Source organism: Pelmatolapia mariae, linkage group LG13 (genome assembly GCF_036321145.2).
Source record: "Pelmatolapia mariae isolate MD_Pm_ZW linkage group LG13, Pm_UMD_F_2, whole genome shotgun sequence".
Classification (NCBI taxonomy): Eukaryota; Metazoa; Chordata; class Actinopteri; order Cichliformes; family Cichlidae; genus Pelmatolapia; species Pelmatolapia mariae.
In genome coordinates this window covers 9,477,501-9,500,706 of record NC_086238.1, presented here as the reverse complement: position 1 = coordinate 9,500,706, position 23,206 = coordinate 9,477,501, and the positions used below count along the sequence as shown (strand labels likewise).

Genomic DNA, 23,206 nt, shown 5'->3' with positions numbered 1-23,206 from the left:
TCTCACGGAGCGAATCAGTAGTCTGGGTTGAGTTATGCAGTCTGTGGCTGGAATATAGAGTGCGGTGTTCTGACAGGGGATATCACAATGTGTGCTGATGTATGGGTGTATGCCATCAAAGTTTAATGGAGGTTTCCTTTGTTGACATTCCCTCAGAGAGAGGCTCACACTTCTGCCTCACGGTGACATACGATTCTGTTTCCTAGTGCATCTCAATCTGCATTGACACCATAGACCCGTGACTGATAATGTAGGAGTGGATGTTATGAAAGCAAACACTTGGGATTGATGCAAATGTTTGCTCTGCAGTGCAAACATTGTGACAAGTTGATGAGAAAGGGAAAGCTATAGTGTTGCATCTCTTTTCTGTTTCACTGACAGGTCAATTATTCAGAGAAAATCTGTATAGAATATGAATTAACATATAATGTTTTTTATTGTTTTGAAGTCTGTTAAAAAAAATAGAAACCATATATTGTATGTGTTTGGGGATTAAAACCATAGAAAAGCAGAAACTCTACACTGGATTGGCCAGAGATTTTCTTGGCTGTGGACCTCTGAAATCCTTTCTGGCTGAGGCATCAATCACACATTTTGGAGCTCTTCTTTCTGGCTAACCCAGCGAGCCAGGCTGGATTAATGAACAAGCTTATCCTGATGCCATACAGTACTGATGGGCATTCTTGACTTCCCAAAGATGTTTCCCACTCATGTAATCATTGGAAACAAATCAGGATTCCTAGAAACCCTTCATGACACTCTTTATTGTTTCAATTATCTCTAGAAGCTTACTAGCATACATGAATACATGCATGCATACATTTGTATGTACCAGCATCAGCAAGATACATAGTAGGACTGCCTCTTTTGTCACATGCTGCTATTATGTCTATAGCAAAAGCTTTTAATAAATGAATTAGCATTTCAGCGGCTATGAAAGTCATCTTTAACCCGTGAGAAAAACTTCCCTTACCTGGATGACAAAGTGGATTTCTAAGTTAGCAGCTAATGATAGCTAGCTTGGTTAGAGCTTTGTCACCCAAGCCTTGAGACTGGTAATGCTTTTCCGTAGCAACTGGCAGTAGCTAAGGGATCACTATCTGGTCTCTGGGCTTGTGTAAAGAGGACTTAAGCAATTGATTTCACAGCGGTTTCCAGCAACCACTTTCAACCAGTTGGGGAGTACTATTTTTTTCTTTGCAACCAGTGGCTGCTAGATGGTTGTTAACCAGTCTCTTGGCCTGTGTGACTGAGGCCTTAGCAAACTGCATCCGTAAACAGGCATAGGTCAGGTGCAAAGAAATGTTTTGGCTAAAAAGACATAAAACTTGCTTGGATGGTCTGTACCACACTGCTTCAGCCACCAGAAGCACAAACACAGTCGAGAGTTCCAGTTTAATGACTTAAAGCAGTGGAGGTGAAGGCAGGCATCAACCAAAACTATCAAAACTTTTTTTTTCTTCTATTTTCTTTCTTAGTACCAGGCTGTAAATTGGCTTTTAGTGCTGTAGATTTGGGAGCCTATGGAGCTGACTGGCTTTTAAAATATTGTGTCTTAATCAACCTGAGTAAAAACTTCTTCTGTCAAATTTTAGTTGGTTTGTCCACTGTAAAGAAGACATTCCCACATTCTGATTATTATATGCAGAATGTCTTTTTAAAATTAATTTTAGTGAAATCTAAATGTGTGTAGGCATGTCTTTAACCCTTTCTCAGTTTACCATGGAGAAATGCATAACTGTACTCTGTCTTAATCGCTTAAAAGAAATATGGTAGAAACAGGGGAGTTTTGATTCACTGACCTCTTGACCTCATACTTGGCCTTAATGTGAAGTGATTTCTCTGTATATTGCCACCCTACATCACCTGCCTGCGGGAGTCCCCTGTCTTCTTGTCACAAAGTGCAGTTATAGGACAGAGGAAGTCATTAGATAGGATCCTTGTTGGGGAAGGAAGTCATGTGTGAAATTTTGGCTCAGTTTTAGGGCGCTTCCGATGGCGAGCTGTGATGGGCTCTTAAAATTCTTTAGACTTACAAATCAGCTCAGTGTGTCAGACTTGCATGTGTGTTTATATGTGTAAGTTAGTGTTATTATGTGTTTACAATTCTGATCGTGTCATTTGAGAGCCGCCGCCTTTAGCCTGCTTGCAGTAAGAGAACCTGAAACCCTAACGCTTTCAAGTTCACACACAAACACATACACCCACACACACACAGACACACACATGCACAATTTGTTGCTGCCCTGTTTACACTTGGAGTCTTCTAGTGTGCCTGCTGAAGTGCACCTCGGAAAGCATTTGACAGATTTAGCTTAGCACTTTAAATATAGAAAGGGATACGCCAATGAAAACCTACACAGCTACTAAATAGAAAACATAGACATCATGTCCGAAAGCTGATGCTGGCAGTTGATAAGAAATGTGACTCACCCATGTCATTTAATCACATGTGAATCACTGAATGTTTACATAAACGGCCCCCCGAAATAATTTTGAGGTATTACAAATGCAGGGGCTATAGGTTTCTTATTAAATTTCTTTTTGGAAGTGGAGGAAATGCCCCTTCTGCTTTTACTGCTGCTGTAGTTTGTCATTGCATTTTCCTTGATTTGAAGTGGCGGATGCTCAGTTGGTTGCCCTTGGTAGATTATGGTTTTGAGGTCAACAGTTAGCCCTTATAGATGAGAGACACTGAGAGTGAGGAAAAGTGTAGTGTATGGGGTGTGGGGAGGGGTGGGCTGCAAAACACAGTTGAATAACTGGGTCATTTTAAGATGATGACGCTTCTCATCTCTTCAGCTCAGAGCTGGGTATTCACTGTTAACTGCTTTGTTTTCATTTTCTGTGTATTTTCTTGTGTTTTCTGTATTGCTTTAATTCTTTAATGCATTTTACTGAAAAACTGAGATATTATAAGATTAATGACTTAACTCAATTTTCATTCTTGCAGAGCCAGCAAGCAGTGCCCACCAATTTATTTGTTTGTTTTTGTAATTTTGGTTATATCTAGAGCAAAATAGTTGACAAAATAGGGTGTTTTATTAAAGCATGATGATGTATTGGAAATTATTATACATCATTATATATCATTATATATATATATATATATATATATATATATATATATATATATATATATATATATATATATATATATATATATATATATATATATATCAGCATTATAACGGCCGATAAATGAAAATTTTAAAAAGTGATGAACAGAATGGAGAAACACTCTTTGACCATGTTATGAGTACTTGTGTTACATAGTTTTTCCACCAAAGGGCCCTCTCTAAGCAGCACAACGCACAAACGCTGTAAGTGCTGACAACATATGTGCGTTTAAAATGTCACAAACACAACCAGCTAATCCGCACAGAGTTGGGCAGAGTATCATATTATATAGTATATTATCTTAGTGAGAAATCATGAATAATTACACATAACAAATGGTAGGAGAATCTAATTATGTTTTTTGTGTCTGAAAGAAAAAAAAAGAAGTTGGTTATGGTGCCTTTGGTGCCTAGCCAAAGTGCCAGAATCGATGCTTCATAATGCTAGTCCATCTTGATGGGCACATCAGTATTTTACATGCAGTCTCTGCTATATTTGAAATGTTGATTTTCCACCATCACAGCCATCAAACTTCCAAAGCGACTGACACTAACTTTCATTCTAGTCACATTTCCTGAGACTTTCAGATCCACTCGTGGTTTGCAACATTGTTCTGTGGAGAACTTCTTCTTTTTTTTTTTTTTACTCTGTCTGAAACATTAAAGGGTTGTGCCAGTAACATTGCACTCCCATACTATTGTCAGATTTAGAATGTACAGTTATAGATTCTCCTGTATTCATTGTATTTCTGTCATTCTCTAAAACTTACGGGTGGATGTGGTATTAGACCAGTGGCCATGCTACTATTATGAACTGTTGGCATACCAGACCACGGATGATTAGGTGTCTCCTAATGCAAGATAAAAACCTTGTCTACTATCACCTCCTGAAAGTCTGAACATTGCTTAAGAATCAGTTCTCACAAGTAGTGAGAAAAGATGTCCTGACTATTTATTGTTACAGAAATTACAGAGCATCATTACAGAAATCAATATGTCATTTTTATGCATTTTTTTATATAAGCAGTAGTACTCCGACAAACAGGTTAAAGTATAACATTGATTAGATTCTCTTAAGAAAATAAAAAACTTGTGTAAGATTACTCAGTTTGGCTTTGATGCTCAACAAGCATCTGCCAAAGACTATCTATGACCATCTTTTGGGGGAAAAACACACAACAAGGCAGCATTAGAATGAGATAATGCCCCATAATAGACTACTACCTCTTCTATTTAGAGTAGTGGAGTGCCTTTCATTAAAAAAAAACCCCAAAATTGCTGACATTATGGTAGCGTTTCAGCTTGAGCTTTCTCTTTGTGTCTTTTATGCAGAACCTCATTGATGTCTTTGGCTTGTTTAGTTATTCTTTCCCTTGACCTCTCTGGGTTCAGAATTGCCATCATCCCCTGTTCAAGCAGGGAACTATTAAAAATGCAATGAGGAGTGGGTGGGTGGGAGGTGTTTACCTCAGCCACAATTCGCTGGATCAATACAAAGGACCCATCACATGAAAGTTATCAAGCTCCCATCATCAATAATAAATGGCCCAATCAGCAGGGATATTGAGCTTCTATTGTGAGATGGCTGAATGGGAGAAGGGATCATCGGAGAGGAACTATTATACGACGCTACATTGGTCAGCTGTTACGACGATGATTGTGATGATCACAGTGAGGATGATGATGATCTGAACCCTGATGTTGCTGCAGGGGGTTATTGTGGCACTTTTTAACTGCTGGTCTGGAACAAGAAGAGACATGCATGTGCTCATAATAAGGTGTTTTCAAGTAGCTTCTGAATTTCTTTTATACTACATTTGAGGAGACGGGAAGAAAATTATCCTATTTTTGTGTTTATAAGATCCGTATCCACTTAACTCATTTATAGCAGAATCTTTGCAAGATATAAAAAACATGAATAACTGCAGGGTTCTGGTATTGATGTTATTAATGGAAGTGATAGATAGTCGCAGTAACATTACAGACCCCAGTCTAGCATAATCCATTGTTTCAGTGCAGTAGCTTGGGAGCACATGTCAACACTTGATAGTTGTGGTCCTCTTAACCCCCTAAAACACACACTGTTGTTGCTCTTCTCATCAGCTTGCCAATGTGCACCCTTCCTTTGCTCCCTGTAATTGTGCCGCCTCCTTTTGTACACTGCCTGTGTTCAATACGCGGTATTTGCTGACATGAGAGTTGGCATTCATTATTCAGTGTGTGCTATTTGAAAATGTCTACCCATTCTGCAACCTGCAGGAGGCAAGCCGCTATTTAATTACAGATGCTGTAACTAGTGTTGCAAATTGTGTCCAACCCAGATGAGTGCAGTGTTTTGTTTACTGTAAATTGTATTAATGAGCATAGTGGAAGTGCATGAAAGTAATTTCTCTTTCCCTTGTCTTTTTTTTTCTCTCCTTAGGTGGTGTTAGTCTTTGCACTCAGCATCGGGGCCCTTGGAATATACTTTATAGACTCCTCAGAGTAAGTGTCAATCTCATGACATTAGGGTGTAATTTCACTCATGCTCCACCAGCTTTACCGATGACAACTTTAGATTAAATTAAATGAGTACAGTTTTTTGTTACATGCATTTATTTTGGCCTGCATGCTGTATCTGAATGATGGGCGCACATGTGTGCTTACTCATCTTCACAGAGTGCAATCTCTGAAATGCAAACGCACATATCAACACCCCCACAAGCACTCAAGAAGCAGCGATGCTCACGCGTACTGTATGGACAAACACGCACATACACACATCTCCATCGGAGGATTTGTCAATGGGAGGCCTGTCAGTTTCCATGGTAACAGAGATAGGCAGATACTGTATGTGTTGGGGAGCTTGTTCTGTGTGCGAGTACGGGTGTGTGGGTATTGTCAGTTTATGTGTATCCCTGGCTGGCAGTCACCCAGAGACAGATTGCAGGCCTGGCATCTCTCCGATATCCATTGCAGCTACTTTCACACCATTCAGAGTCTAATTGTACCTTTTGAAGGGATAGTTTTCTGGTTCTCTCTAGTAAAAGATATTGTGTTATTAGCTCTGGCAGCACATCCCATAGTCAGACTACACTCAAGATACAAAATTATTGGCTAAAAAAATACAGCAGCTCAAATGAAGAGCCAGAAAACATTTTACTCAACCTAATTCTCTTTGTCAGGAGGTGTGATAAAGGGTTCCAGTGTGTATATTATTACTGCTCAACAAAACCTGTAATACGCTGTATGTTTATATGCTGTATCAGAAGTGTTATTTTGAGGGGCGGGGAACATATTTTTGTATCTTCCTAGTTTCCATATGCATCCTTGTAACCATGTAATTGTTTGTTAGAGGTTGATGCTGAAAATCAAGATCAGGAATGCATGACAGTGCCCTAAAAAACTACACAGTGACTTTGGCAGCACTTACTTTTATGCATTAGTGATTAACCAAAATAAATCTGCAGTGGCTGCGGGTAAGGGAATGTTGACTGTAGTGTTATCCTAACTTACTGATCATACAGGGAAGAAACCGGGTGCAACTATTTCACCATATTTATTCCTTGCAGTAATGCCTTGCTTCTGTAGTTTATTTTTGCTTTATTACTGGTGTTAACTGTGAAATTGTGTCTTGAGGGAACCGAGTCTGAAACAGGAATAGAGATGCAAATTTCTCAAAAGAAGTAAATCTGAAATGCAATCCAACTTATTCAGTCTTATCTCTTAGCACCAGATGAAAATTATTCATGGGATGAATCCACTCAGTCATTTGTACCTCAGGATAAAAACCTTTACTTCTTCCTCCACATCTTTTCATATATATTCTGTGTTCCCCCCCACCCCAACCCCAGGATTCTTTCTAATCAACCTTTTTGGAATTATTATGATTTATTTATTTTGACAAAAAAGGGGGATTCAAGATACAGTTTTACAAGTAAAAATCCTTGATGGATGATTAAAAACTAAAATAAAAAATAACAATCACAGGCAACTGGTTGGCGTTCATTACATGATACTTTAAAGTGAAATGTGGTCTCAAAAGTCCTTTGGCAGCTGAGCCATGCTGTTACATAACACTCATGCAAAAATGATCATATTTGGAGACAATATGTGCAGCATATTGCATCACACATCCATATAACTGATATAACTGTGTAGTCTGCACACACATTGGCCACTTCATTATGTACACCAGTTTCAACCCTTAATGTAAATTAAGGGATAAACTAATCAGGCACTAATCGGCTTAAACTAATCAGGTTAAACTAAACGTGGAAGTAACTCATTGCATGATCTGTTGAAGTTAAAACTTAGCATAAGGATTGGTAACTTAAGTAAGTTTGAACAAGTTGTTGGTAGCATACGGGCTGCTTATCTCCTGGGATTTTCCCACACAACCATCTCTAGGGTTTGCAGAGAATTTTCCAAAAGGAGAAAATATCCACCGAGTGGCAGTTATCTGGGTGAAAATGTTGTCTGGTCCAATTTCTGCTGTGACATTCACATGTAGGATCTTAAAACAAAATGACAGCATGCATCCATCCTGCCTGTATCAGTTCCTTGGCACACTTTGAACTCCTGAGTACCACTTGAGTAAAGTTTGAAACCACAGCCTGCCTGAGTATTGTTGCTGTCCATATTTATTTCTTTATGACCACAGTGTTACCCAAGTTCTAGCGGAATAACATGCCAAGCTCAACCAATCTTAAAACTGGTTTCATGAATGTCACAGTGAGTTCACTGTACTCAAATAGCCTAAACCGTCACCAGATCTCAAACCAACAGAGCACCTTTAGGATGTAGCGGAACAGGAAATGTGCAGCCAACAAATCTGCAGCAACTGTGTGATGATATGATGTCAAACCAAAATCTCTAAGAAATGTTTCCAGGATCATGTTGAATCCGTGCCACAGAGAATTAGGGCAGTTCTGAAGGCTAATGGGGGTCCAATCCACTATTAGTAAATTATAAATAATAACGTGACTGGTAAGTGTATAGTTTGCATACTACAGTCAATTATACTTATCACATAGTAATAAAGTATAGGTTATACTCAGTGTACTTAATGTCTGAACACCAAACTTATAGGGTTAAAAAAGAATGTATAGCTTTCTTTGGACTATTTCGCCTTTGAATATTATAATGCAAACTTTAAGTGCATTTCTTTGTGACTCAGCTTCTGAGAGGCACTGACCTGATGTCTCTATGCTCGCACTAACCTGAGGCTTTCTCCACCCTTACTGTCGTCATTAGCTCAAGCTTGTCATTTGTCACGTGTGTACTTCCACTCAGGGAGGGGGGCTACTAATCAACCCCAAGGAGCTCCACTTGACGCTTTAGCATTTCACATCTTAAATAGGACCAGCCTTGTGTTATGGCCATACTTTCACTACAGCAGCTGAAACCACGTTGCATCTACGCTACCTGTCACTTGCACTGGTCGCAAGCTTTACATTTTACTCCCCGTTTTTGGCTATGATAAGCCCACGCAGTCCAACAAGCTTCTACACAAGGGCACAGTTGTGGACACACATTCTTTCTCTCATTATCACCCTTTGTTTGATGTTACACACGCATGTATGTCGGATATAAAAAATAAATTCATACATTGCAATGGTGAGACTCGCATTCTTCTCCTCCAAATGCTCGCGTTTAAAAAAGCTCCCCAGATATGACCTTCTCTCCCACCAGCATCCCCGCCACTAAATGTTAATGACTGAGAAATCAATGAGCGCAGATTTATAGGTCACTCTTTTAATGGCAGCAATTACTCCAGACTCACGGACTATTCAGGCTCAGTGCCTTGCTTTCCCAATCTGCTATTTTGGCCATGGGATGAACTGAACATCCTTCTGAAATTGTCTGTGAAAAAGGCAACAGTAATGGGAAGGATTATGGTTCGTTCCCTGTGGTGATGGCAAAAAGAGACATGCGGTGGAATAAGTGCATGTGGGTTGGACCTCGTGAGGCTGGAGCTGCACGATGGGCTTTTATATCTACTTGAGTGATGTAGGGAAACCCCGTGAGGCCAGGAAACACATAAGGGTAAAACACTGAAGAAAATGTAGCGTTCTGGAGGCCCAGGTCACAGTCTCCTAGGAGCCGTGTTGCTTCTACCTTTCTGCAGGTGGGACTTTTCCTGGCAGGAGTTATACTGGCCAGTATTCTCCACAGATAAAAAAACAGCAAAGTCTTCTGTGGAAGCAGGTAGACAGAGTTCGAAAGCTGGGAATTGGTAATTGGATGCCCTCCCAGTTGAACAAATATATTACTTGTCACTGACTTGGAAACCATGTTGTTGTTGTTAAGCTGATTGTTTCTTATGATTTTTTTCCCCCCGAATGAATGGTAATGTAGCTTTAATGAAAAAGATTGTCCATCTGTTTATTTTCTCAAACTGCTTGTTTACCACAGTGCACATAATAATGGATGATAAGGCAATGCCTTTTCTCTTCCTCTGCGGCAGACTTCACTTGCCAAACTGATGCTATTTTGGGGATGTTTTCAATGGGAGGATACTGCGTCCTCTCCCGCCCACATCTGAATCTGTTTTAATACCTTGGCCCATCCCTCGTTCTTCATCCCTTTTTTTTTCTCCCCTTCCTCTGTGCTCCCATGAAACAAAGAGGAATGTAGGACAAAGTCTCTGCAGGCTGCTCTTAAAGGGATGCCCTTGTTCCTGCTCCACTTCTGTTTCTATTCTCTCCTCTCTCAATCCCTCCACGTCACACATGCATGCTTCTGCATGCACATGCTTGCACAGTCACGTTAATGTGCAGAGGTGCACGTCTGTATAGGCATATAAACTCAATTTTGCCTCAAAGAGGCTTGAAAAGCAGCATCTGGTGCCCGTAACTATATCATTGGTGTGTGATCGCAAAGAAGCAATGCCTGATTATTCATTAATAGGGTAAGGTGAGAAATATGGCTGAGCACTGAGACAAGCACAGGAGACTGTCACAATGAAGGGTAGCCTATTAAAGGACATCGGGTGTTTGCAACACCTGATTGTTGTGTCTGGGTGGAATAGCTTTGTTTCTGTGTGGATCAGTGAGGACTGTGTAACTATGGGTAGGATTAAGTCATAGTTGACACCATTCCCAAGTGGATTCAGACTTAATCCACAACTTGCAGGGTAAAAAGAAAAATGACTCCCATCAAGATGCAATTTTCATCAATTTACCAAAATCTCTCCCACTTGAGACAAAAATGGCATTTCATTATTTTTATCCAAACTCTTAGGGGGATTTTCTCTTGCTTGATAATTGAGCGATTATCAACACTTGAATGAAAAGAAAAACTATGAGAAATTATTAAATGTCAACAACGTTTTTGTGAATGTTGTGGAACGTAACATTTGGTCACTGTTTGGTCACAATGGAGCCTCTCTCCTAGACTGCTAAAATTAGGCTATTTAATTGCCTTTGTTATCTGCGTGTGGCCTAAGAAAGAGTCTGAAAAATATTCCTGGTTCACATTCGATAAAGCTATAGATGTGATCAAGGTCTAATGAAAGAAATGACTGGACACATGATTAACCAGGTCACTTGGCACTTTGTTTGTCAGTTTGATTGTTAAAGTTACCATGGAAACCTGCTGTTACAAATGGCTACATCTTGCCATGTTGATGCTAATAAACAGAGATGTTCTTTTTTCATCTCCTAATGTTTTATAAGTGGAAGCTATTTTAGACACAGCATGGGAGCTACCCCAAAACATTCAGTTTCATTTAATTAAGCCTGCATTAAAATGAAATGTTTCAGTAGTCTCTGTCAATTCATATTTTCCAGGATGATGTTGTTGTTAAACAGGATAAAGTCCTATAAATAAGCTCACTGCATTTGTATGCTGCAAAGTACTGAACCCAAGCAAAAGATTGGTGGTTCGATCGTGGGAAGAGACAAAAATGTGGCGACTCCTTGTGAATAAGGAAGGAGATAAAGTAGCGTCTTAGTGTAAATAGAGGTAATAAATGTTTAATGAATGTAACCAGAGCAGAGAAAACTGGACAAATCTTGTATTAGCGCCTCAGAGGACCAGCTCGCCTTTTTTATGAGATAAGAAAAAGTATTACTGGTGTTGAAACAGTGCACTGTGAGACACACACTCACCAAAGTCGAAAACTTACAGAATTGAAGGTTATAGAGTCGTCTTATGAATAACAGAAGACAAAAATGATTACTTTATATCGGAAAAAAAGTGTTCATTTTTCTTGATTGGTCCTCATCCAGAAAAAACTTAAAACAAACTGGTATACATACCATGAATTGCTCTCAACAGCTCCCATGACTATTGATCGTGAGCTTCTCCCAGTTGACCTTTGGTGAGACCCAAGGTATTCTATAGTCTATAGTCTATTACAGGGCTAACATGGAGAGACAAGAAATTGGAAACATTGTAATCTTATCTTTTCAGACCATTAAAACTCTCTGAACACACAAAGTAAGTTTTCTATAACTTACTATGAATGATCTGAAACTGAATTTAACTATGGCAGAATTAAAATAATAGATTTTCTCTCTAATGGATAAACTATTTTAAACTGATCTTATTTCTGAGTCTGTCTTTTTGATAAGAATATTGCAATAAATATTATATAAGTGTTATATAATAAACTCAGTGAAATAATTCCCTGACAATTCTTGATAACCATGTGACAAATTAATTTTTTAAATATTAATTTGCATTATTTTTTTGTGATATTTGCTACATCTGGCACTTTTCTTAATGCAATGCAATTTATTTAGCCCTTTCAGGGGGAAAGAAAATCACATTGATGATATAGAAGCCTCAAAAACATACAAAATCTCGTGCATTAAAATTGACTAGGCATTAAGCAGTTAATATTTTGTCCTTAAAGAAGGTTATTTTACATGAATAGGTGATAATGCCCTGATTAAATGACCTGAAATGAGACCAAATAGGAGTAGGACTCAGCACAGCCGACTTAATTGCTTGACGACTTTCATCAGTGAGCTGATAAAGACTTACACTTTCTGAATAACCACAGTTTATTATCTCTTAATTAGTTTGTGTTCAAAAGCAGAGTTGCTTGTTTCATGTATTTTAGCTTTTGTGGCTTTGCAGTATATTAAAAATGCACTCATCTGTTGATTTTTTCTTTTTGCTGCTTGCATTATATGAAATTGTGCTTTCTTTTAAAGGTGAGCTATTTTCATTCATAGGCAGCTTGAGACTAAAATAAAGTCTTAATACAGGATACGCCTGCAGCAGGAGGCAAGTCATTTGCACTCGCATTACAAAATTGAGTTGTCTATTTTTAGCTTCCCTGGAGGGATTTTATTTGTCCGTTGCCCTTGTCGTTGCTAAAGTATTTCTTATTTTAGTAATGGTGCCTTGACCTAAATCAATCAGAGTACCAACCTGGCCTTCTTTCAGCTTCACAGACCACTCCCTGCTGTGCCGCTTCCATGTGCTGTCCTCTGGAGAAATGCTGCACCTAAGCTATTAGACGTTTGGTTATTATCCCCGACACATCCATATTTTTCAGTCCGAGCACATTTATTAACACCTGATGACTTTTAAAAAATGAGACTCAGAAAATGCAATAATCTAAAACAAAGAGTGCGACATTTCTCGTCTATGAAGAGTGACTCAGATTTGGTTTGTGTTGCACGGTGATTGTAAGCATTAGTCATGTCAGCAGTAGCGTGTTGTTGTTGTTGTTTCCTCAGGGAGAAACCTTGCTGTTGCTCCTGCAGCTAGCCAAGGTCATGTGCAGGCTAACAAATGACTGGGTCCTGCTGACGGACTGAAGGTGTTCGGGACTATTTTTAGATCATCATCATCAACATACTCTGTTGCCCTTGAGACGCAAATGACTTTTTGCCTGTCTGGCCCATCTTGCGGTGGGTTAGGTGGTGATCAGAGGATTTTGATGCTTCTACCTTTAATATCCTGCGAGATTTTGCCCCTAATTGTTATTCTGCTTGTGTGTCTATGTGTGTGTATATATGTGCATACCTAGTCCTAGCTTAGGTAATAAGCACAGTGGGGTTGGAGATGAAGAGTTTTTCCGCTGTCACTTTTACATCTTCGGCTCTTCTCCCTCTTATGTCACAACCTTTCTTCTCTCCTTGTCTAATCTCTACATGTCTTGCTGCTGTCTTTCTTTCTCTCCCACCACCCCTGCTCCCTCCTCTTGCTCTGTCTCTCTCTCGTCTCCTCTTCCTGTCAGGCACGATGGTGTAACCCCAGGCTGTGGCAGAGCTTAAGGAGTAATAAGACCTGTGGTGGGCAGATCTATTTTCTGCAGGACACTGGCAGCATGTGGCCAGGAATCCCTTGTGATTGCAGAGTGTGAAATGACATTGAAAGCAGGAATCTGGATTTTGTCTTGTCTTACACACTCTTTGTGTGGGAAGGTGACACAGATAGTGGGGTTCAATAACAGAAGCGCCCGTCCTATTGCTGGGCAATGCATAACAGAATTAAAAGGCTTATCATCTTTTTGAATAGTTGTTCAGGTCAATAATGAGTGAATTCATGGGCAACCCACTTTTATCCCATGACAAATTGATAACATGTGATGTTGACGAAGGCATTTGCAGTGGCACCTGGACATGGCTGCAGAATTCTCAAATATGAACCCATTTTTAAGGGATTTTGAATTGAATTTTGTCATGCCATAGTTGTTGCTAATTATTTGCTTTCGTCCTTAGCATTTAACTTTAAGGCTTCATTAACTATTTCATGGCTACTTTTGAGCTGTGTGACTAAAAGTGTTAACATGACAGTAATGTCAACTTTTAAAGTTTACACGTTGTCTCCAGGCTTCCATTGGTTTCCTTCTGTCATAGGAAGAAACTTGCTGGGTTAATTTTCCTTGATCAAGGCACAGGCTTAGACTTGGAACTTGTTCTCAGGTGTCGCCCACTGCTCTCTTACTTAGGATTATATGCTATGAATGAATTTTGCCTTAAGTTATCCTTTATAAATCCCTAACTTTTAAAAATGCCATGTCTGAAGAAATTTTTGTTGAGTTTCAAGGGGTCAGTTTGAGGAGGGGTGTCTCAGAGTTCACTCATCAGAATCAGTAAATGGTAAATGGACTCTTATATAGCGTTTTTCTGCTCTCCTGGAGCACTCAAAGCACTTTATACGACATGCCACATTCACCCATTCACACCAGCACTTTCCATCTCCGATGGATACATTTGAGAGCAACTTGGGGTTAGTATCTTGCCCAAGGTTACTTGGCATGCAGACTGGGGGAGCCAGAGATCGAACCGCTAAACTTCTGATCAGTAGCTGACCTGCTCTATACCTCCTGAGCTACAGCCAGTAGGAATATAATGACCTGGCATCTGTTTCAGTGCCAAGGACCAACTGAGTTCCTCAAATCCAAGTTTAGCAGGAGTAAATTGAATAGTAATGCCATCTTTTTCTTGCAAAATCTGTCTTGTGTAATTTCTTGTTTTCTATGGTTGACGGATAGACAGAAAATTGTAATACAAATAAATTGCTTGTTTATGTACAGTACATACTGTGCTAAATTCTTGGGTCAGCCGTAATTTCTTTCCATTTCCTTTCATACTTTCTTGTAATTTTTAACATGGTCTCCATGCTTTGTTACTAGTAGCCAGTCGCAAAAACACATAATATATTCCCATCTCTTTACTTGAATGTATGAAGACAACACAGTTTGAAAGGCGTACAATAGTATTTTGGTACAAGTAAGATGATTTCTAAAGAGCTATTAGCTCAGCTAACTTATCTCACTATTGTGCTCAGTGTGCGGTTACAACGAAACTGAGGAAATTGGATAAGTGGAAGACAAAATATCGGGCCTAAAAAAAACTAAAACAACACTGAGATTTCAGCCAGTGGTGTTGGGATCTTGACAAAATGAATGTAATTATGAATGCAGACAGCATCCAATTCATTTTTCAGCATGACAATGATCCCAAACACACTGCCAATCCAGTAAAAGCATACTTGGAGAGAAAAACACAAAATTGAACACTATCAGTCATGGAATGACCTCCCTAGAGTCTGGACCCTAACATTATTGAGACAATGTGTGATCATCTTGACAGAAAACAGAACAAAAGGCAGGAGACAGTCAAAAAAGAGATATTTGCATGTATATTTGCACGTTTCAATAAATGACATTTTTCTAGCAGAATTCTGGAACAAATATTTCTGCATAACATCCCCTGCATATTAAACCCGGCCTCACAACATAAAACAGTCTCTCTGGCCTTTTAGCTTCTAAATGTTCCACTTAGTTTGCCAAGTAGTTCCTACTTTGTGTATCTTTCTGTGATGCTCAGGTACTGTAGTGCGCAGTCAGCTTTTTTTTTTGTCTGGGAACAGCTTTCTGCTGCATTTAGTGCAGCTTTAGATTAAATTAAAGGAATACATTATTTAAAAAAATGTTGCTTTAATGTTAGCAGACAAAAGATAACTCTTTGTATGCGTGTGATGGCACTCAACTCTATGACTGCAGTACATCGAATCCATTTATTAGCACACGTGTATTAGGAGTGTGGCTTCATTTTTATTTGTGCCTTTAAAAATGTCCACAAAAGAAAAGCCAAGGTTGGCAAATCTAATGCAGGGAGAAGGCGAAAAAACAGTGGACTTGAAAAAAGTCACCTGTCTGTTCTTGTTTTTCTTCCTTTGTGGTTCACATTGCCATAATATGCAGTTTAAAATTCAGCCGCTCTATAATTGGACTGTACCCATGTTGTACTGATGAAATCATCTCACTGTGTCTTCCCCATACTTTAGTTAATGATGAGCTTTGCTTTCAAATGATGATTATAAAATGACTAAACACGAGCTCTCGGTGTAACCATTGTGTTGTTTTTCTAAAGCAAATAGACGGCAGATTCAGTGAACCACACGAGCCCTGCTGCTGCTGCCATGCTTTCTCTGTATTGTCAAGAGTCAGTCACATGACTTTAGTGGTTATTCAGAATTAGGCCAGAGCTGGGCCCAAGGGAAAACTCCACAGTGACCGCCCCAAATGGTGTCTTCAGTATGCACCATCTGCATGTGTATAAATGTGTGCTTATGATCATATGTGCTTTGTTAAGACACTGACTTGCGCGTAGGTCTGCAAACATTAGCTAAGGTTAAACTTCTAAATCATTGTGTGAGTTTCACTGTGTAGATGTTTAGGAGGCCTGTTAGAAGATTTGCGGATGAATGTTTTGGATGCCAAATACTTATTATTTACTTATTATCTGTGAGCTGCTTCAATTTGATCTGATATCGCGTAGAGATACTTCTGGTGGTACATTATTTTAGCTCCAAGGATTAGATTTTTAAACAGTTGCTGCATAAATTAGACTAATCCATATCATCCTGGCACTCAGCATCAGTGTCTAAAAGATCACATCAGTCTTTAGGATATGCCCAACAAGGCCACGTATTAGAAGTTGGATCATCCTCTTCGAGCAATCTTTCTTCTCTACTTAGTCAGCCATTATAAAAAAGCATCATGTGATCAAGGGTCTGATGTTAACTGGAAGATGATTAAGTTTCACTAATCATTACCTTTAGGGGTCTCATTATGTGGTAAACTCCATTCTGATTCATACACTGCATCCCCATGGGCCCCCTACATACACATGTAGACTTAAACATTTAACTTGACTTTGAACTGTGTGCTGTGGTAATAGCCCAGTGTGTCTTCCCTCGCCGTTATATACATTCCCAAAAGGTCGCCTATAGTCAGCCACACCGTAATGCATATTCATGCTTATCCCCACAGTGGGATTTCCTCATTACTCAAGAGCAAAATACTATAGGCCCATGACCAAGTGAAGAATGGGGTGGGCACAGAGCCTGTTATTGCTTTTGTTGCGAGCACCAACTCGCTAATGGTTAATCATCATGCGGTAAATAAGAAAATGGATTATATGACAGACCAGACAGTTAATAACTCATTTATCATCATCTGCCTTTTTGAAGAGTAACACCAGCCCAGTGATTGCAGTCTCCACACATACTCTTCAAATGAGGGACTATCTTTTGGAACATTTGTGTGTGACAGACGTGGAATAATTTATGCGTGTTGAAAGTACTGTCACATCAAAGCAAACTCCACTTTCAGTATATTTTCAGGCGTTTCATCTAGATGTGAGTGACTCTACAGCTAAGCTAGAGCCATAAGTCTTTCATCTTGCTCTATGACCCGCCCCTCCCACTCACTCCTCGGACTCAGTCGACGTAAACACCATCATTGCATTGAGCTCAGTATTACGGGAGATTTCAGTTTTATTACAGTGGTTATAACTCCATATTTTGATCAAATTATTTCACATTTACTGACTGATAATTGCTGTTAACTGATAATTCTCTCTTTCTTTAGTCCTATAGAATCCTGCCAGAACTTCTACAAAGATTTCACGTTACAGATTGATATGGCCTTCAACGTATTCTTCCTTCTTTACTTTGGCCTGCGGGTAAGCTGGTGCATGCACACACCCATTTTTTACATGCGTATGCTGTGCACATGGATGTACTACTAAATACAGCCATATAGCTGTTGTTTAATCTTCAAAAAGGCTCTTTAATGCATCTGACTTCATTCATTTACTGCTTTTATTGATTTTATTTTTATGATGGCATAAAAAAACAGTTACTTTGAGACACAGTAATCTTGTAGGACAACTGACATGCATGTGCAGACTTTTTACCTTAGTCACCCATTACTCAAACAGCGTGCCTTTAGTTTAAGCTGACATTGCTGTAACGATGTTCCTAGCATGGCTGTCATGCAAGAGCAGAATTCCGATGGTGCAAATGCTATCCGGATGCTTGACATCCTGAATGAATGAAAAAAACAAACAAACTCATAAGCTGCTTACACCAACAACCATTACTGCATGACTCAGCAAGTAGGGTGAAGCTTTTGTCATTGTGTATAATAAGTCAGCATTGTCAAAAGAAGACACAGCAGTTTGAAGAGCGGGCTGTGGCAAAGTCAGGATGTTTTGTGCAAAATTAACCTTCAGTTGTCACCTTTTTTCTTTTTGACAGTTTATAGCAGCCAATGACAAGCTGTGGTTCTGGCTGGAGGTCAACTCAGTGGTTGACTTCTTCACTGTTCCTCCTGTGTTCGTCTCTGTCTACTTAAACAGAAGCTGGCTTGGTAAGTTTCCATATCCATAAACTTAAACTTATAGCTCTCACTCTATCGACCCTATTGCTTTTCCTTTCCATTTATTTTTAATGATTTTCATCCTCACATTTGTGTCTTTCTATTCCTTTTTGCCCTCCGTCATAGAATGCCACCCTTCCTTTTATCTCCTCCTATCACTCCCACCGTCTCCCCATCACTGGGAGCAAGTCTCGGAGGCTCTCTTGCTTGCGGCTACAGTCAATGTTCCCTCATCATTGAAAGTGACAGGGCTGGGTTCCTCTGATGTTTCAGGGAACACAGACACAGCAGAGTGGATGAACTAATGGGAGTGAAAGTGACTCAGAGTAGGGCTGTGGTTTGGTGACTCTCCATGTTTGTGCTTCACATTCATTAGTATTTGGTCCGTTGAGGCGTTGCACCTGGGGTACCTCACAGTGCTGTACCATCTATTAGACTCATTCACATCCATGCGAACAAAAAAATGCACATGTAAAAGCATGTGATGTCCCCATACACACTTATACACACTCTCGCATGAGCAGACTGGAAAATACCCTAACCTGCATTACATAACAACCTATTTTTTTCCCACCGTGTTTAGATGATGTGACCTAAATTACATTGCAGTTCTTTGTAGGTGTGTTCTTTTTTGGATGCTCTGCCTCTCTGCTTTTAAAAACCTCAAAGAAGAAGCTCGTTCGTGCCGACACTATTCCAGCTTTGGTCTTATTGTGTCACTGGAATACAAAAATTGCTGAGCGACAATGTTAATGCAGTAGTCACACTAATACAGACATTTAGCCTTCCTTCAAATTGTCATTTTTGTCGAGTTTGTCTCCAACACTCTTTATCAGTAACAGTAGGAGTGCTCAAATATTACAATTAATTAAATGTGACCGTTTCAGGGTGCTCTTAGTGTTCACTGCTACGTTTTTAAGGATTTCACTGAGTTTTAAAAGAGTAGAGCAATCGATATTGCCATTGGCAAGGTTTTTGTTAAATTTGACAAGAAACACGAGGAATCACTCGATAATGCTGGTTTTCCTCTTTTTTTTTTTTCTTTTACATGCCCGCCAGAATCACTGACTCTGTGAAGTAATGTGGGGCTGTGAATGTTTGATCTCTGAGTTGATGAAGGTTTCTTAAGAAGCGCAGAGTGGTTCGCGAATTTCACACGGAACAAGCTGTGTAATGAATTAGACATGGCCGGGCCAAGTAGTCTGGTTTCATGATGCAAGGTGTCCTCATCTCCTCCCCAGAAGACTGTTGGTGTTAGGGCCTTGATGAGGATGATGAAAGATTGTGAAATGGTGGTCTTGCTGCTGGCTGATGTTCTGTAATGATTATTAAATATCCTGCATGTGGACTTGATGCAGGAAAGAACAACACCTTAACATATAATCCAGCTTCACTGCGAGCTGTTATCCTTAAACAAAATGTGACGATAATGTTTTTTTTATTTAGAGATGCCCTAGATTCCAGGGCTCTTCATTATTTTTAAATGGGGAGACTCAGTGCGTTTCAGTTTCACAATGGTGACACGAGAAGTGGCATCTCCACCTCATAAAAACTTAGACATTTTTTATTTTAGTGCTGGACTTGTCTAACAGCAGCACGGTAAAAGAACAGAAAACCCTCTGTCATGCGTTGGGATGGGTTTATTTTTACTGGGCGTTGTGTTTAATAGCAACATAAAGTGCTGCGAAGCCCATCTTATAAAATTAACAGAGTGTCGATCTGCAGTAGGATGTGACGGTCGATTTTAGAATACCAATGATGTGCTGAAAGTGTCTTCATATTCAGGTCGAGAACGTGAGAATAGCAGTCATTATTAACTGCTTATATCCTGTATTAATAAGGGAGTTAATATGGAACTCTGTGGTGGGAGGAAAATAAGCACAATTAAACGGTATCAGAGTCGGAAAATGTACCTGATCTGCTTTCTGATGGTGACCTTTGCAATTCACTGTTAAATAAATGAAATTGCCCGTTTTGCTTTAGCTGTGTATGTGGTTGTTCACTTCCATCAGACAGCTTAACAGGGCCAAAACGAGCTAATGCACAACTGCTGCTACTTTCATTTAGTTAAGTGTCCATACTGTTCCTTAACGCAGGCTTTGTTAGAAGCCATGGTGGCTGTTAAGAGTGCGTATTGTGCTCTTCAATCCCATTGGATTGGTTCATCTTCACTTCAATTAGCTGGTAGGGAATACACACCACACACCAGCCAGCATAATATATCACAATTATACTACCTCTCGTTTCAGTCCTGGAGAAGACCGGTGGAAATTCAGTGGAGGTGTGCCCGGTTAATAAAAAGCTCACTAATAAGGGCTCTGCCCTGTGCTCTGTGGTAGAGTATTCACCCACTTTGCACACAAGGCACTGCCTGTATACGCTGTGCACATTTTAAGTCATGTTCTCTTTGGCTTTGCAAATTGGACATTGATTAAGGGGAGGAGAATGATGTGAGGCTAATGTAAGAGTGCATGTAGAGTTCTTCCTTGGAAAAAGGAATTAATCTCCTTTAACTACTTGAACTTAACATTTCTCCCAAGAGTCCTGACAGTGTGGGATTTGCCGTTTGAAAGATGCTCATAGACCTTGTGGCTACTGAGCCTCAGCTTTCACACCCTGTAAGTTAACTCCATGCCTTTCCACCGTAGCCATTACAGAGGACTACCTTCCCAGTTTTAAATATTTAAGGAATAAAACAATTTTTTAAAGACAAATGGCATAATGAAAATACCTAAAGACAATTGCACAGTCTATTTTATTTCTATTTCATTGAATTTGATTAAAGTGTGTTGTAGCCAGTAAGACATGGTGTCAATCTAATGTTATTGAAGCTTCACTGGCCTGAAGAATGTGCAGTAGTTTGTAGCCTTCAGACATGCCTTATATTCTGACATGCTACTGCCTCCTAGTGGTGGGTTAGTTTGTTGGTCTCCTGTGTTTTCCTGCTGAAAGAGGCTTACGGTACCTGATATGGGCATGATCGCTTTATATGGCCCCTCAGCCCATGGTAGGGAAGGGAAACTAATTTGAGGGGAAGTTTAAGCCTCTTTGGTATAGCCAGGCTTCTCACGTGTTGCAATTTGAATTTTTTTTTTTTTTTGTATGTATTGATAAATATGGACTGTTTATCCTCCATGAATGAACAGGAAGAGTCAGGATCTGTGTGTTTAGATTAGCGTAGCATCATATAATCTAATCCTGGCTTGGTTTACTGTCAGTGTTATCCCAGATGAACTGCTCCAGCCTGCCGATTGATAAAAAGCCTCAGAAAGCTGCCCATCCAGGACATGTGACACAGAGGCAGTGCTTGGGCTTGCAAAGCCTCAATTAAGTAAGAGCGGGCACAGAACAGAAAACCTTTTTTGAATGAGCATCTGGCAAGCTGACACATGTGTGCAAGAGGCTTTGGCATGTGCGGGAAAGAGATTTTCTCATACATGAACACAGCAAGAGAATTTCATTGAGGTTTTTTTTTTTTTTGGTTTGTTTTTAACATGATTTTTACATAATACACTTTTTTTTAATAGAAAAGAAATTATTGTGTGTTATAATTGTTGTAGGCCTTTGTGGGGCTTTTTTTCTTGCTCTCACTCAGTGTAGGTGAAGTCTCAGATGTGATAGCGTGAACAGATATTTGTCCACAAAGTCTCACAAAGTGTTAAACGCAAGACAAAAGCCACACGCACAGATGTACAGCATAACACAAACACAGATGCTTCACACTAATTGAGAAAAATGCGTTCTCCAGCCACCTGCATCGCAGCATCACTGTGTGTTTGGTGGAATGTCTGATATTTACGATCTGAAAGCCAAATTTGCGAAGTATTTGTTGATGTTGTCACATCAGTTTTATGTCAAAAAGCTGGCTGCTATGTTTTGTGTTGTAAGTGCAGCACAGCATTTCTGTCTTTGCCAGTCTAACAAATATACAGTTTCAGTTTTTGGAACTTAGTCATTTGTTTTTATGTATAATTTTGTTTCTTATTGTTAAACAGGTGTGAATCACTGCATCCAAAGCCAATGCGAAAAGGCAAAACACAATGAGGTCATTTAGGATTACATGTGTGCAGTATGAATTACGATCCACACCATCAGTTGGATTTTTTTTTTATACTAAAGTAAAATTAGAATGCTACTTAAGTAGGCTAACAATGATATAAACAAAACATATTTAAAGTAGTTGAAGTAAAACCTTCAAGAATCATCTGTATAAATGATATCATAGTATAATACTTATGAATTTATTGATTCATACATTTAATGTTGCAGCTGTTGTTGACCTGTTGTTACACCATATATGGCTAGATGGCTTGATTTATCAGCGAAATAATACACATCTAAAGCTTTAAAATAAATGGGATGGAGCCGAAACTACAATAATTGTATCCATCATGTAGTGGAGTAAAAACAGGAAGCAGTATAACACCAAGGGGAGTATTACTTTTTTTCAATAGGATATCAGCTTCTATGAAAACATGATTTGAGGTCATTAAAAAATATGAAATTTAAACTTTAAAAAATGTTGCTAATTGATTTTTCATAATTAATATTAAGTTTAATATTGTACATTTGTTCATCTGTTTTATTATTCATTGACATTATTTATAGATGGTCGTTGTTACAACTAAAGAAAACTAAAAATAAACTAAAAAGCATTGTGTGCAAGTGTTGCCGCACGACATGACAGGGTGAGGCAGGGCCATCATGGACAGGAGAAACGCAATTTTGTTTGATATAATCGTTCAGCTGCTTATCACAAACATCTAATCAGCCACACGACATGACAGTAACTCGGTGCATTTAGACATTGTCAGGAAAACCTGCTAGTAGCAAATGATCATCATTTAAACACCACAGTCTATCTGAGTATTGTTGGTGAACATGGCCATTCCTTTATGACCACGGTGTACCCATCTTTTGCGTACCCATTTTCTTTTACGCACTATGTCACAAAGGTTTCTTGAACACA

The 23,206-nt window shown here is 39.3% G+C and overlaps 1 protein-coding gene across 11 annotated transcripts in view; it reads left to right on the top strand.

Moving 5' to 3' along the window:
• Positions 1-23,206, top strand: part of kcnma1a (potassium large conductance calcium-activated channel, subfamily M, alpha member 1a) — a 151,731-nt gene that overhangs the window by 66,753 nt on the left and 61,772 nt on the right. For all 11 annotated transcript variants that reach the window (XM_063490834.1, XM_063490843.1, XM_063490833.1 and 8 more), the window contains exons 3-5: positions 5,542-5,603; positions 17,446-17,539; positions 18,117-18,228. In XM_063490834.1, coding sequence (XP_063346904.1) covers positions 5,542-5,603; positions 17,446-17,539; positions 18,117-18,228 — 268 coding nt within the window. The remainder of the gene's footprint in view (positions 1-5,541; positions 5,604-17,445; positions 17,540-18,116; positions 18,229-23,206) is intronic.